Source organism: Beta vulgaris, chromosome 1 (assembly GCF_026745355.1).
Source record: "Beta vulgaris subsp. vulgaris cultivar EL10 chromosome 1, EL10.2, whole genome shotgun sequence".
Taxonomy (NCBI): domain Eukaryota; kingdom Viridiplantae; phylum Streptophyta; class Magnoliopsida; order Caryophyllales; family Amaranthaceae; genus Beta; species Beta vulgaris.
In genome coordinates this window covers 44000754-44018485 of record NC_079202.1, presented here as the reverse complement: position 1 = coordinate 44018485, position 17732 = coordinate 44000754, and the positions used below count along the sequence as shown (strand labels likewise).

The following is a 17732-nucleotide window of genomic DNA, read 5'->3' as shown; positions in this document are numbered from 1 at the left end:
AGTAGAAATTTGGAGTAATTGAATTTGGACCTTTGTGTCCATTAGTATTTTTATGATAATAGAGTTTAATACATCATTTATGGATAACTAGAGGCCAAAGCTATTAAGATAGTATTGTATGCAAAAATTTGATAAGCTGTTCATAATAATATAGGTATAATAATCTATCTGTCATCAAATTATTATACGATTTAATTTTATATAGTTTCCAAGTAAAATGAGCGTAATTTTTTGCACATTATTTTTTACGAAGATGAAGTGGAAATACAATCTCAATACTTAATTATTCATAATATCACATATTACCTGGAAATGATTATTTTTGTGATTTTCTCTCCTTATTTCTCATATATTATTTTTATTTAAAAATATACAATTATATTATATTTGAGGTTGTTACCTAGTTTGAAACTGTACTTCATGGCTACCCGGTGGATGTCGTGTCCGAAAATATGATTATCCGAACCGGTTAAAAGTGGATACGACTTGTATATCCAATTTGATTCCTAACAATAATCGACTAGTTTCAAACCCAAAACAGGGTACCTATCGGTCTTTCTCGATCGTAGTCTTCATACACTACTTTAATCATTAATATTTGTAATTATAAAATAGCAAAAATTATGAAACCCCTTTTAGGAGATAGATTATCAAACCTTGATATATTAAAATTACATTTTAAGATGAATCTACTAAATGTTAGATCATGTTTCTTTTGTTTCTAAAAAATAGTTACACTTTTTTTCACAAGAACCAAGAAAAATAGGGAAAAGGTTGGTGGATAAATGAAAAATATGAGGCTAAGGAAATATCAATTAAAAAGTAATGAGATGTGATTAATAGAGTCATAAGTTATAGTAGACCTTATGTTTCAAACAAAAAAAAAAAAGTGAAGGAATTTTTGTGAAACATATATACCAAAAACAAAAGTTAGTAAATCCTTGTGATACAGATGCGATAGTATTTTAATGTTTAGATCAGTGAGAATCTATGATCAAGGATTAATAAATTTGAAACAAAACGTCAAGCAATTTAGTTGTTTTAAGTCAATTGGAGTATTATATTTTAGATTTTTTTCTTTAATGGGTAGACACTGTTTGGTAGGTAATTAATCTGAACTACATCCGAGACGGTCCATAACCCGTCCAGTCCTGGGGTGCATCTTGGTATCCGAGCCAAAAAATCGCCGGGGGTAGGATCTGTCGATATTAAGCCTAAAACAGTCTAATTAATACTCATACTAGTACCACTAATAGTGTTAAAATTAGGATGGGTTGTTATTCCGTCCTTTTGTGGTTTTGTTTTTTAGTAACTTTGATGTACATGTTTACTTTATACGTAAACTTGCACTATATCACAATTGCTTGATAACTTCTACTATATTTTATTAGAATAGTTAAGTTTTGTTTATTTAAAAGGAAAATCTATTATCTTTATAGGTACTAAGTTTAGTTTAACTATCTAGTGTTAATACTTTTCACTAAAAGCTACCTACATCATATAAAATATAATTTTGTGAGTTTAGTAGTTAAGAACTTGCACTAAGTGTTGGTCAGACGTTGGTCATCCCTTGTTAAATCCGTTGGTCAGCCGTTAAGAGGAGAAAAGGTGGTCCCGATAAGGGTGGTCCCGTTGGTCCCATTTATATGCATTTGCTTATCTGCTACATGCACTAAATTTTATTATTATATGATCATGGCTACTTTTGTTAGAAAGTTATTTTCACATGATAGTGATAACTCAAACATAATACAAAGTAAGGAAATATCTTTTCCGATTAATTTTCAAAACTGGACTATACCTAGGAAACATATCGATACAATTTATCAAATAGGAAAACTTGATTTTAAGACTGCTTTTTCTATTAAGCTCATGAGGAAACTACGAGTTTAAATCAGGAATTTAAAGTATTAAATTACTTAATAAGACATCTATAGATAAATACTTGAAAACATATAGGTATATTCATTTTGGTATGATTCAAATAGCCTTAAAACCACTGTCTAGAGAAGGTCTTGATTGTCCAATATATATAGCTCTTAGAGATAATCGCTAGTTGGTATAAAGATTCCCTTTTAGCTATGATTCAAACTAATATTTGTAATGGCCCAATCTACTTTAATTGTTGTCCAAACTTTACAGTAGACTTAACCGATCCATGGATACTAGACACTACTTCTAGATGTCCATCTTTCAAATAATTCAATAGTACAATTTAGGGAATATGTTAAAAATTTCGCATTAATTTACCGTGTCTATTTTAGACTTTTATCTTCTCAACTTAATCCAAAATGTTTACTTCATCCCACTATAGATGAAACTATACTCTTAAAAGTTGAAACTGAAAGTGCGGCTACTTTTACTCCTAAAAAATCAATATGGAATGAAATTACTATTCCTAAACAATTTTTAATTCATTATAATCCTCCTCCTAGAAACATTACTCAAAAGAGAATTGATCAAATTATAGAAGAACCTGATGGGCAAGTAATAATAAAGTTAGGTACTAATTATGAAAGAGCTAGACCATCAACCTCCTATGAAAATGCTCGACCTTCGTATGAAGATAATTCTTATAATAATCCTCAAACGTCTGCTTCAAAAAATTTACATTTTGAAGAATCTTCAAAATTCCACTACAAAAACCCAATACCTGAACCAGTAGGAGAATCTTCTACTAATTCTAATTCACCTACTTCTTCAGCCATGAAACCTCCTACTTTTTCCTCTATTAATGTTATTAAAAAAGAATTTCAAATAGACTTAGAATATATTCATAATGACTTTTATTCAAAACAAAATAATGATAAAAAAGATTGGTTCTTTGGATGTTTTGATCAAGTTGCTAGAAATCACGTCAGACTAGAATGGATTTCTGATATGAAAAAATTAGAAATTAATATTCCTTTTTTCATCTGGTTCTCAACTTACACCATAAAAAATAATATATTTTATCCTTTTAATAAAAATCAAATAAACATGACAGGTAGTTTAATTCAAAGTTGGACTTTAAAAGATGGAAGTATAATTAAGACTATTCATCCTCCGTTAACTGAAATTCAAATTAATAATAATGAAGGATCTTTTGTTATGGCTCCTTTTAAAAAGGAAGAGAAGATGACAACTCCTCCTCTGGCAATTTAGGTGACATAAAAAAGATTTATCACCAAAATAATTATTCAAACCAACTTCTCACTACCATTTCAAAACAAATAGAAATATTATCTATGCAACTAGAGTAAAAAAAATCTCCTGATATTGATGACATTACATCTAAATTAGAAACTTTATCTATAAATAAAAAGGAAACAAAATTTCCCTTCGACATAGCTGCTCCGTATATTAATACTTCAAGAATTCCTATACATCGTCAAAAATCTCTTAATTTACCTGAAAAAACAACTCCTTTAATTAGTAAGATTGAAGAAAATTATCTAATTTAATACTTCCAAGTCAACTAATAATATTAATGTTTTGGATAAATATAGTTCAAATAACATCAATTCAGAATGATGACGATGAAAATAAAATCAATAAAATAAATAATAGTTCTTGGAAAAATGTCTCTAGTAGAAATTATTATACTAGACCTACTCCACCAATTTCAATATGAAGAATGACATATATTCAGAGACTCACAATATGATGGAACTGCAGTTTATGAATGGAATATTGATGGAAAATCAGAATATGAAATATTAAATGTTCTTTCTGAAATGACCATGGCCATAACTACTTATAGGTCAAGAAATGCTCAAGAACATACTATTATAGATTTTCTCACAACTGGTTTTACTGGTCAATTAATGTAACGCCCCGAAAATTAATAACCTCATTTAAACACATATACTTATAATTGGTAGCGTAAACTAGAAAATTAAACCTATGGGTTATGGGCCCACTAATATAATAATTAGCTTAAATAGTCTTAAGACTATAATTCTTAAACTCACAATATTAGCTATAATAATAATATAATCTTCCTAGCCTAAGATATAAAATACAGACAACAACATTGATACACGAATCATCCTGAACTCTCTCTCTTCAGTGTTCTAGCTTGAGCTTACGAACCCTTACCATTAGTGTCATACTGACTTCTTTAACACTCATTAGCAAAATCCGTTTTACCAACGATCTTTCAACTGTCTGACCATACCTAAAATATAAAAGCAAAACGTTATGAGCCGAGGCTCAGTAACAAACTACCCCAGCAACGTAAACTCATTTCAACTCATTTTATTTGCAAACAGGGAGAAAGAATAATTCAAACATTTGTCAAAATAACATTTATTCAACTTCACCTTTATAATCCATTGATCCTTTTATACATTTTTACTCTGGTTGTTGCAAAATCAGTCAGCTCTGGGACGTCTCCCAGCCGTGTGTATGCACCACTGTGCAAGGACCTGTGTCCCGGGCATTACCCTACACCAGTAACGGGCCAGTGCCCTAATAACAGTAATGGGCCAATGCCCCAGTAAACAGCTCGGTACGTATACAACGGCCAATCAGCTCAGCAAACCAGTTGTTTCACTTTACTTTATCATGTTCCATAATTTTTATTATTCATAGGTGATAATCATCAGTCATTCATCTCAGCTCTACCTCAATGATTAAGGTAGCAAAATCATTTTATATCATATCATCTTTTCATAAACCATGGCTCATGATAATCCATCCATTTCATAAACTCATAAAATGTACTTACAAATAAATCATAGTAGTCATCCCGCAACTCAAGAATAAACATTTTGATAAACTTTTACTAAATCACATTGTTCCCAAGTTCATAAAACATTTAAAGGGAATTGCGGGTACTAGCAGTAGATGTTACCTTGGTTGCAGAATAATAATAATAATCCTCTTCTTATGTCCTTGATATCGTCCTTACTGAGCTCGAGGAACGAGTTCTTTTAAGTTTCAAAACGAGTATTTTTATAAGTTAGAAATTAATAGAAAACATTAATATAAGTGTTCTTTAAGTATGATTCTTAGTTTATACTATTGTTTATATAAGTTATAAAGTCTAACTTATTTAACGATTACGTAATATGTTGAAGTTATAATAGTTTATCCACAACCTTTATACTTATCTCATGATAATCGATAGATATTACTTAGAGATCAAATTAAAAGTATTATCCATATTTTAGTCATAAGCTTATAATTGCACTCATATAAGTGAGATACTTATTAAAATTATAAGTGTTATAACTTTTAAACTAATTTAGGAGTATAAGTTAAGATATGTTATAACTTTAAATAACATGAGACTTGAAAACCTATAATTTATAAGTGGTTTTTGGTTTAACTATTTACTACATGAGTATATTAATCTTGGTATTACTTAGCAATTAGAAATATGTTACATGGGAGTATATCATATAAAATCTTTCAACGAAATAAGTGATTTAGTAATATGAGCAACATTATTAAGTGGGCCAATTTAAAATACTACCTACATATACGTTTATAAAAGGTTGAGAAACAAATTTCACAAACATAAAACTTACCCAAAAGAAAATAAGACCCACTGGTGGTCTTCAAATACACGCACGAGAGGAGGGAGAAGAAGGAGTGTGGAGGTGCGTGCAAGATGGCGACGACGTTCCGCGGCGGAGGAAGGTCGGCAGTGGGCGGCAGTATGTCGGTGGCGGCGGGGCGACAGGGGTGTTGGGTCTGGCAGTGGTGCGCAGGGGAGGAGAGAGAAAGAAGGAACGTGGGTCTTTGACTAGCGAAGGAGGGTCTGCTGGTGGCGGGACTTCACGGCGGCGAAGGGCGGAAGAGGGGAGGCGGCAGAGGGGCGAGTGATGATGTGTGGTGGTGCTATGCGGTTCGCGAAAGAGGAGAGAGAATGGTTGTGCAGGGAGAACGACGAGGAAGAGGTGCGGCGTGGGGGGGTGGTGGTGTTGCTGCCACTGGGCGGAGGTCCTGACTTCTCGACGAAAGTCAGAAGATAAAGAAATGGTGGCTATGGCGGTTTTTGTGGTGGTCGAACAGAAGAACAACAAGAGGAGTTGAAAATTGAAACTTTTATTTTCCAAATTCTTTTGGTTGATGTAAACTTCTGGATTATTGTTGTTGATTTTGTGATTGTAAAACTCAACCATTCCTCCCTATTTATAGAGAAACTTCCATCTCAGTAGATGAATTTCAGAATTTTAAATTACCAAAACCATTCAAGAAAACAAGTGGCTAAATTCTGTAGTTTTGAGAAAACCAGTGGTTTAAGGGTGGTTGAGAGAGTGAAAGCTCAATTAAATTTACTGAGATAGTTTTTGACTTGTTGAGAAATCTCCATTCTTGTCCTTCCACGTATGGGGGAGGAAGAAGATGGAGTTATTACTTTCCTTTTGTGTTTTCTGATTTTTGGAGAAGAATAGTGCTAGGCCTTTTTATTTTGTTTGGGCCTCAAAGGATTTGGTCATTGGACATTGGGTCCATCAGAATTTTTGCTAACCTTAAGTCTTACATCATTTACAAGATTGATGCTAAGACTTAGGATTTTAATTTATGAACTTTGTTATCCTAAAATTATTAAACAACATATCTTAGAAATTTTTATTTACTAAAATTAGTTCACTATTAGTTTAATCATTAAGATTAGTTATTAATTAATTAAGAGTAAAACTTGGGCTATTACAATTAAGAAATTGGTGGGACAATAGTATTAATATGGAAACTAAAGTTCAAATTTTTAATCACGTTAAAATAGAAAATGAACAACAAGCCTTAGATGGAAGCTCAATTCTTATTAATATGATTGCTATGCATTTTATTGGTAATCCAAAGGAGGAAATGTCAACAAACCAAGTAGTTCTTACTAATCTTAGGTGTCCTACACTAGATGATTATCGATGGTATAAAGATGTATTCCTTAGTAATATTTTTAGACGAGGTGATTGCAATCAATCTTTTTGGAAAGAAAGGTTTATATCTGGTCTTCCATCCCTATTTTCTCAAAGAATATTCCTAAAATTAAGAGAAAGTGCGGGTCAAGACGAAATTCCATATGATAGTACGACTTATGGGCAAATATTTTCCTTTGTTAAAAAAGAAGCAATTGCTTTGTGTCAAGAATTAGCAATTCAAAGTAAATATTCATCAGAAAAAAGGAAAGACGTAGAGAATTAGGAAGTTTTGTGCTGCTTTTGGTTTACCCAAAATTCAACCTCCCTCTGCCATCAATAAAAAGAGATATAGGGAAAATTTCCGACCAACTAGAAAAATTATTAATAACGACCCATATTATAAAAAGACCTTTAAGGCACCCACCAGACCACCAAAGAAAATTATAGATTCCAAAAGACCGATTTATTATTATAAATGTGGACGAGTAGTTCATAAGGCTAACGAATGTGACTTAAAACAAAAGGTTAATGAATTATGTGGTCATGATCCAGACCTTCAACAAAAAATTTTAGCCTTATATTCACTAGAAACTTCCTCAGAACATAATATTACTGACCATAGTGAAGATAATCTACTGCAAATAAAATCAGATAATGAGTCAACCTCTTGTTGTTCAAAAGAGTCAGCCCCGTTTTGTCAAAAAGGATGTTGTAATAATATTTGTTGAATTTCAAAAGATTTATTCTCATAAAAATTATTTTTCATTAATCAAAATTAATTTTTATTCATATTTACTCATTTAATTATTTCAGATGCAGAAAACTCAACCATCTTCCAGTTCCAAAACCAAAAACCCATACCTCACACAAAAAAGAAGAATTCATACCCAAAGTATTTAAGATTATTTACTCAAAAAACTTTCCCCCCACCACAAAAACTTATCAAATAACCTCACTCAAACAGCCAAAACCCATGCTTTACCTGCAATACATAAAACAATTTCCAAACTTTTCATATATGAACTAATCATCCAAATATATCAGCTTCCAACCGATATGCAGGAAATCATCATCAACAAAGTAAAGCAAGAAAACTTCAACAGCCGGTATATCAATTTCCTAACATCCGAAAAAATATCCCCCTATAGCATTTGGCGAACATGGGGACGATTTATATTAATATTTTCATATTACCAAACTGGAGGATTCTTTATATCCATAAGAGACATTCAAAAAACTGATCCATATTTTTAATTATGGAAATATGGCTTGGTAAGAAAATTTTACGAAGTACCAGAACCAGACACAAAATTTTTCCAAGAGTTCACACAATTCCAGCAATATATATTTTCAAGAGTATGTTCTCTTCAAAGGAAAGAGTGGATTTATGAAGAAGTCATAAATTGGAGGAAACCCAGTCCTGTTCCACCTCCGGTCAGTCCCTGTCCCGAGCAACTAGGAGTTTGATCTTGGTACTTGTTTGCGCCAACAAAGAAATGGTGGACGGCAAAATCAAACCAGCCCACTACTTCATACTCATTAATATAGTAAAGTGTGATCTTTATTGCAAAGATCTCGCTGTCTTACATCCAACTCAAGCAAGAGCATATGGGTTCTTCTACATCATCCGCAAAATTGAAGAATTAATCCGAAAAAATGACAAAGACCCTGTTACTTTTATCCATTGCGGAAATACAACAGTTGTTTTTCCTACATGGCTACAAGAGTATTTCATTACTGGAGTTAACCAGTCTGAACCATTAACTCCATATTTATCTCAACTCAGAGCTGGCAAATTTCTCTCTCAAGAAGGCAAAATACTCTTATTCAAATTATTAGAAAATTGTCCGCAGGAACTTCCTGGCAAAAATCAGGACAATAAAAAATAAAAAGATCCCGCTAAGTGAATATCACTTAGGCAAAAATAAGGGACATATTTTACTAACATTTTCAATGCAGGTACTCCTATGACGACTCATCAAATATCCGGTATACCACCTGACTCTCTGATGAATTGTACATCCATCACTCAAAGGCACAAAAGGACAATATCGCAAAAAGACAAAGGGATTATTCTACAAAATGAACAAAGGAATTCTACAAAGTACAAAGGCATCCACGGGCATGCACAAACCCACTCCACATAAAGCCACAAAAAACCAAAAACTTCATTTAGGCACAATCCAAAAATCACAATCAAAGAACACTTACAAAATACAAAGGCTACCAAATCAACTCAAAGCTACCAGATCAATTCAAAGAAAAAGCTGCGTCTGTCTGCATACGGCAATGTCTGCATACGACAATGTCTGCATACGGCAATGTCTACATACGGCAAAACTTATCAAACGCAAGGCGACAAAACTTATCAAAATAAACAAACAGAATCCATGTACTGTAAATAGCATGTACTGTATCTCCATAGACATCAAGTGTTTTTCTTCAGTACAAAAAATAGAGAGAAAAATTTAGGAATCAGTTACAAAAGCCTCTCGCTCAAAATTAGTTGTTACTCAATCCTTGTGTAAGTTCATTCAAAGTTCAATCAAAGTAAGTTATTATTCATATCTGCGTCTCTTTTAATTGCTTTCAACATCTGTTCGAACTATTCAAAATTTCTGTTCAAATTTTCAAAATCAAAAATAAATTTCAAAACTTTTATTTTCCAAGTTTTTATTAATCTTTTGGCGAGATTAATTACCTACCAAACAATCCCCCTTTCGCTATATAATTAATCTGAACTACGTTCGAGACGGTCCATAACCCGTCCAGTCCCGGGGTGCATCTTGGTATCAGAGCCAATTGGAGTATTATATTTTAGATTCTTTTCTTTAATGGGTAGAGTTATTTCTTTTAGCCATTGCGTATTTAAGAAAATTTCAAGATAATAATTTTTTTCAAGAAAAATAGTTTGAAGTTTAAAGTAAGAAATCAATTTTTTGTTACTACATAAAATTTTTATTATCATTATTTCTTCGAGTTAATTATATTTTCCATCAAGATTAGACTTTGTTGTCCCATTTGTTATAACATCGCTAATATGTACGTCTCTTTTTGTTCAACTGCCATGATCAAATGAAGTTTCTCCAGTTTTTTTTTTTTTTTTTTTTTTTTTTTTTTTTTTTTTGTAGTAAATCGAAATTGTTCGGCCAAAAATAGGTAATAAGTTTCACAAATTCTTCAAAAATACAGTTTGATGTTAAGCTTAACATTAAAATAATTAGTTAAAGCTTGAGAGAATTCTCATTGCATCTATTAGTTACACGCTTTAACACTTTGTTAAGCCAAAAATCATAATTATTGACTAACCATAACTTTTAACCCAAAAATCATAATTATTATCTAAAAATCATAACTTTCAACCCAAAATCACACAATATACTATAGTTACAAACACACAAACACAAAACATAGCTATCAATAAAAAATAACAACTATCAAACTGAAAACCATAATGTATAATCGTAAAAATATAACTAAATTCAAAAATCATAATTATCAACCTAATAATCGTTTATCTTAATATCATAATCTTTAACCTGGACCTATTAAATAAATCATAACTATTAACCTAATAATTTGAACTAGTTACCCAAAATCATGACCATTAATACGAAAAACATAGCTAATAACCAAGTGCCATAATATTATCCGAAAGAGTAACTATTAACACAAAAATCATAATCCAAATACCATAACTATTAATCCATAACTCTAACCATTAGTTTGCAAACCATAACTAGTAGCCTAAAAATTATACTCCTTTCATTTTCTTTTATTATTCTTGTATTTCCTATTGGGGAATTTCAATTTGTTGTTCCTATTGTGGATCTTTCCATACATATGTAGTTATTGAACAATAAAAAATCCCTTAATAATTGTGAATTGTTTTTCAATCATGGGATTTCTCTTTTATCTAAGGCGAATTTAATTTTATGACTTAAATTTCGATTGGTTTTTAGATGCAATAAATGCGCTTACACTATTCAATAGTCATCTTTTACTCTTTTACCCCTCAAACTTTTTTATTATTGGTTGCCTAATAGTAGTATATATAGACTCAAAGGGCTAAGATCTTTATTTTTAAGTAATTTAATTTTATTTAGAATGATGTAATCTTGCCCATTATTTAAATGGAATTGGTTTCTTCCCCGATTTTAAATAGGAACAACAAAAGAAGACGGAGAGAATAACTATTAATTCAATACCATGCTATTAAACTAAAAATCATAATTACTTCCCAAGATTTTAAACACAATCTTAACTTAACTTTGATTGAGTCTTTATTATCAACAAGCTTTTTGGCGGTTTAATTTGACCACCAAAGATTATGGTTTTCGGTAAAAGTACTTATAATATTAGGTTAATAGTAATGGTTTGTGTTTAATAATTATGATTTTTAGGTTAATAGTTATTGTTTTTGAGTAAATACGTATGGTTTTTGGTTTAATGTTATTATTTTGAGTTGATAATTGACACTTTGGTTGATTTCATGGTTTTGGGTTCGAAGTTATAGTTTTTTGATTAATAGTTGTGACTTTGGGATAAATAATTATTGTATCTTATTAGTTATGCTTTCTAGCTTTATTAATTGTTTGTAGCACTTGACTAGTACTCCCTCCGTTTTTTTTTGAAGATCTGCTTATTTTCCTTTTTCATCTATCTTTTGAATATCTACTCATTATGTTTTATTTCTCATTTGGTAAAAGATATATATATACAATAATCTAATTATCCCTGGTCCTCTCTCTCTCTCTCTCTCTCCTGTGCTCTTTATCTTCCTCAAAATATAATAAACCCACATTTTCTCACCTCATTAAAAAAAATTAAAGAAACCATGTGAACTCACTTTTTGCATTTTTTGGGCCCCTAAGGACTCAACCACTTCTTGCAAGTTAACCAGACATAAATTTGCAGGCAGACACTTTGAGATTGGGGGATGGTGAGGGGAAACCCTCTCCCAAAGTGCCCTAGTGGGGATTGAACCCCCAACCTTGAGGTTGGAAGGTTCTTTCCTTACCATAGGCCAATCTTAGCTTGACGAACTCACTTTTTACACGCTCTTTCCTATTTTCCTAAGTGTATATCTACAGTAATCGAGTTCTCCAAAAAACGAGGGGAGTAGATAGAAAATCATTTTTTCCAGATTTGCAATGCTTAACTAATTGTATGACATTAAGCCTTTAACGATAGATCGTCCTACCAAAGACTAGCTGAATAATTCTATAAAACAAAGACTCTCTACATTACAAATAATTGTTACACTTTGCTTTTTATGCATGTCAATGCTAAAATTTTGAGTATTAATATTTCTAGTTTTGTATTTGTAAAAATTACAAAAATACACATTTATAAAAATATATATTACAACAAATCTAACAAAATTTCATATAAATATGTGTCTTTATTCACTAAGTCACAAATAATAATCAAAGTTAAATTTGTGAATAGTTTAAAATATCAAAATGTTTTTTTTTTTTTTTAGAAAGTAGGATGTGTAAGATTTATCCAAATCCAAACAATCCAAGTCTATATTTTCACTCCTTCCATTTCCACTATCCCCTCCTAAAACCCCTCTCTCCTTCACAAATCATCACAATGACCACCTCCTTCCTTCTTCTCCCCACCCAATTCCTCCCTCCAAAACCCACATTTTCCTCATCCCCATTTCTCTCTCCTCCACCCACAACCACACTCTCTCTCCTCTCCCCAAAACCCCTCTTTCCTCCCCTCAAATTAAGGGACTTTCGGGTCTTTTCCGACGACGGTGATGCCGATGGAGGAGGTGAAGACTATGAGATGGACGATGAGGAGGCAGAAGAAGTCGATAATAAAAAAGATTTCGATGTCGAATACGAGCCACTTGGAGTTGTTCCTATTGCTGGGATGAATGGGGATGAGGTTATTCAGGTGGTTCAGAGTAAGAATTTTGTGTCTACTCAAGGGTGGGACTCTGAATTGGTGGTTGATTATCGGATTAATGAGGAGGAGTTTCATAAGATTTCTTTGTATGAATGTGATTTCTTTATTAGAAAACCACCTGACCCTGATAATGATGTCTATGATTTCAGAGAGGTAAATTTTGTTTCACAATTTAAGACATTAGTTTGAAATTTCTTGCTTTGTTGTTTGATTCTTTATATTATGTAATTTTATGCTGTATATTCAAGTATGAATGTTGTATATTGAATTGCAGATGTATTAGGATAGTTTTGTACTGATGATATTTTTGTTTTGATGTCCAACATTACTGATTTAAATACACAACATTTGCTTGCAGAAATTGTTAGGATTGAACCGTTAGGAACTAGGAACTTTATAAAGAAATAGTACAATTTATCATACAAAAAATTGTATAATAATTTTGTAATTCTTCATAAAGGTTTTTGGAATTTGGGTTTTGTGATTGAATATGCTACTGTTTGTCTGTATTTATGCTCTTTTTTTTTTTTTGGTGAAAGTTTATTTTTGTCATTGTTTTGGGATGTAGATGTATGTTACACCACCAGATACAGATGTTTACGCAATTCCTAAGGTTCTGGCTCCCATGCCTGATAAGGTTAGTTTGTTTCTTCATTTTTACTTTTTCTGGTTCTTCTGGTTGCTTTAGCTTTCATTTTGGAAGAGTTTATTGCTGGATATAGCGGTTAAAATGCGTGACTTCTCAGGCTGAACTTGCAGCAGTTATTGTTCTCTTTATATGATATCATACTTAACTAGAAAGATACATAGGGATACATGCATACAGCAGTACAGTACCACTTCCCCAAATGCTCCATCGGGAAGGCACCTCGGAGAAGCAGGGTAAAGGGTCATATTCACCCTTACAAGTTTCAATGCCAAAAGGATTGGCTTCTATGTCGAACTGAATAAGAAATTAAGGGCAGTCGACTTAGATATATGATTTAACCCCTTGCGAATTGCAACCCAAAATTATGCAAACAACAATTTCTTTATTTGATGCAATATTATTACGTACCATTTACGCAACCATATGGACTACATCTCATATGCCAGCTAGTGTCTTATTAGTCATGTGCCCTTCTACAGGAACCCGTCCTAGTAAGTAGATACAAGTAGATGGGATTACTTAGCCTTGATTCCTGTCTTGAGTGTTAGTGTAAAGGGCCAGTGGTTTGAGCACGCAGGTAGGGATAGGCTCCTTAAGCAGATACGATTTCAATGGTGAAGCTTGTCTTCCCATTACCAGAAAACTTGATGGCCTAACTCTTTAGATCTTGTTTTTAAGTTTGAAGCTTCAAAAACTATGGGGATTATTCTACCACTCTAGCACTCCACTGAAGGTCACTTGGTCAAGTAGACCATGGAATAAATAGCATACGTCCTGCTTTCTTGGCTTTGTCTTTTTCAACTTTGTTGAATCGAACAGCAACTCAGAATAAATATGTGGATCGTTATCTATATCGTATATACAGTTCGTTACCTCTTTGTTGTGATACTTCGACTTAGTTTTTCTTCATGATCTTCCTTTCTTATGTTTGTACCAATTTTAAAATATATTGTCTTCTTATTTTTGTAATGATGTATGAAGTGCAGTACATAAGATGTGCAAAGAGTGATTTTGGATGCTACAATGTGACTGAACCACCTATTGATGCCCCTCGAGATCCGATGTATAAATCTGAGAGAGAAATATCGAAGGTAGAGGGACCTTTTCCTTTTTTTTGCCATTTCACACTTCTTATCACCATAACATCAGGCATCAGCCAATTTTCTATTTATTTTTTAAGGCATGTGATGAAGAATCAATAAATGATTTTACTGTTTTCTTTCAAGAAGCACAATCAGCCCATCTTGTCGTAGCTTATTAGATTGTCATATAACCACATTATTTTCTGTTCTTTTTTTTTTTTGAATTTTTGCAGGTTTTTCTTACAAAACATTACAGAAATCGAAGATTAAACGACCCAGAATTTGTTTTGGATTTTGAGGAAATATATGTTATCGATTCAAGAACAAAGTCTATTACCCGTGGAAAAGTTTTGGTGAGGATTTTTCTTGATTTTTCATTGCACTTTTTCACACTTTTGCCTATAATTTGTTGTAAAGTTAATACTAAGCTAATGATGAATATAGAACACCCTCCATGCAACCGACCCACCCACCCCCACTATCACCAGGATCCTTATTGGGTTGATGTCATTCTGTACAAATTGATAGATCTTCTACCATGCATAGATGTCGATGTCAAGAATATCTGAATGGATCTTCTCAGAGACTGATTGGGCAGTGGAGAATAATTGCACACAGCCAAATGTTATTAAAAAAGTCATTAAACTAAATAATTCTAGATTATACAGAGAGACTAAAAGAAGCATTAGAGGCAGGGGAGATTAAAAGGAAGCCAAATCATAGAGGGGAAATGCAATGGTGGGAACTTTGTTTATAGGTGCGTGGACTGGGGAATATCAGTTATTTTATGCCCATATGATGATTTTCTGCTTATGATGTAAAAGCCTTGAAGTGCAAACCACTATCTGTACCATCACAAGAAATACGGCCCAATCACGGCCAGTGTTATCTTTTACATTTTAAATCATCTAAGTTTCTTAAAGCATTCCATATATTATCTTTCATAAACAGCACTGAGTAATTTAGTAGAGAACTTATATCAATATTTCTATGTGTTGTATGGGGAGTGACAAATGGGAACTGACTTTCCAGCTCTTAAATGTGAAGCTCTTTTATCCTCTTATGACATATGTGTAGGAATTGTCTACCGACTGGCAAAAGCATGCTTGAAAGGAGCCTTATAAAAGAAATAGAGGTGTCCCTGCCATGCACTCCTTGAGAAGTGAGAAAGTGATGATTTGCAGCTCATTCCTGATGCCTCCTTCAGAAAGGGGAGGGAGGAGGGGGGAGGGGGGGGGGGGGGAGCATAGACTCCATAGATGTGATAACTGCAATCTATCTGCTATAAACAAGACTCACATGCACATATTAATATATAGGCAGCAGTTATGTGAAGAGAGAGGAAGAGAATTACAGAAACTAGTTTTAGAAGATAGAATATCCCGGTGCAAACAGGATATAAATGTCATAAGCCTAATTGATGTCAGTCAATACTCAATAGTCTATACCCATGGATGCTTAATGTTTTCTACTTAATGTATTGTCTGCAGTACCTTATTTCTAAAATTTAGAATACTAGTTTGATGCCGTCAGAAGTTCTAAAAAAACAATATAATTTGTTAGGTTTCTCACTTTGTCCCTGAACTATGGTCAACTTTAGGTATGATGTGAATTTCACAAGGTTTATTCTATTTTTTTGTCTGTTTTGACTTATACAACACATCCTTTAGCTTTTCTAGGGCTTCTTTAGGATCTGATTTGCCTGACCAAGTTTGGCTGAAATTTCCATTATATAGCAAGTTGTGTTTTTATCTTCAGCCTGGCATTTCATTTCAGCTGTTTCCTTACCCAGAAGTACAGTTAGACCAATTTGAAAAGAGAAGACACTGTATTATTGGAATAAACTGCAAAGAAACTAAAATATTTGCTGCAACAGTGCAACTGAAGGATCTGGAAGTCATTTTAAACCTTATCCCTCCAACTGTTTCTCAACTTTTAACGACTTTTCTTTTGCCTATCCAAATTTATTGAAAGTATATTCTTCAGTATGCATATCACCAAATTATTTTTAGTTCTTTTTTATTTTTGCGTCAATGAATTTACAGATCGCTCTGTGGCAAAAGTCTTTAGGATCCCGCTACATTTGTTCTCAACTTCTCATTGCATCATCATCTTTATACTGCTCACAGCATTGCAGTCTAGTTCCTTAAAACTTTCACTGAGAAACAGAGTCCATCAATTTTTAGAACAATTGTTTCATGTCATGGCCCTTGATCTGGTATGGTGATTAACTGTGCCATTGTAATGGGATCACAATGGTCTGGCTTCTTTTACTTTACATGCACATGAGGAATATGTCTATGTTTGTTTTAGTAGGCGTGTTTGGTCATTTTCTTCAAAAAATCGTTCAAGTGTAGGACAGTTTTCAAAAGATGCTGCATCTACGACGAATTCGATTATTTCACTGACTGCTTTCGCTCTCTTTTCTGTATAGGTCACAGCTCCAGGAGGGAGAAAAAGGGACAGAAAGAACGATTTGCTTGTCATCCGTGATAATGGGAACTCTTTCAAGATAATTCATGCAGTTAGTATCTTTATTCTGATTTTTCACCATTAGATCTTTTACCCGTCTATTTATGTACGCCGAATTATTTCATATGAGACGTGTATACCCGTTTTTAGAAGCTGCTAATTGATTCATCTCATGTTTGGTGCAGAGTCAAGGAGATGATCCAACCACCGTAATAGAGAGGGAAGAGTGGACAAAAACTAGGCAAGACATGGAGAAACATTTGAGGAAGCTACGTGATTTTAGCATATCGAATTGGATTTAGAATCAGTTCCATTGATAAGGCAGGCATCATATGTAATTTTCTTCTGTAATCACTAAATGTAAATCATCGGGAAATTAAGTAAACAGTCATGTTGTGTTACCAAATCTGAATCCCAACCAATCCAAGGGGAACCACTGGGCCCTTTCTTAGGAGTATCATAGATATGAAAACAATACGGTCACAAAATCTTCGGGCTTACGAAACTCAACGAGTTACTCGAACCAGAACAGCTCCTACATGGAAGGGGGCACTCAAATTAACGATGTAGTAGCCTCAATATTCTCCTATCCATGAGGCAGGAAAGTGAAAGAGGATGGATGTTCGTAAAGATGTGTATGGATACAGTACAGTTGTAATACTATTGAACAAGGTAGATTTAGAATCAATGACTACGATTAATATATGTTAAAGGTGATCAACTCCACAAACCCTTGTGGCCTAACATGATAAA

The 17732-nt window shown here is 33.0% G+C and overlaps 1 protein-coding gene across 1 annotated transcript; it reads left to right on the top strand.

Annotated features, from left to right (window-relative positions):
• Positions 1–12378: 12378 nt before the first annotated feature.
• Positions 12379–17439, top strand: LOC104893236 (hypothetical protein). The gene is made up of 6 exons (XM_010679342.4): positions 12379–12929; positions 13345–13413; positions 14412–14516; positions 14741–14860; positions 16942–17031; positions 17165–17439. Exons 1-6 carry the CDS (start codon positions 12453–12455, stop codon positions 17279–17281), a joined length of 978 nt encoding a protein of 325 aa, XP_010677644.1. The 5' UTR covers positions 12379–12452; the 3' UTR covers positions 17282–17439.
• The last annotated feature ends 293 nt before the right edge of the window (positions 17440–17732 follow it).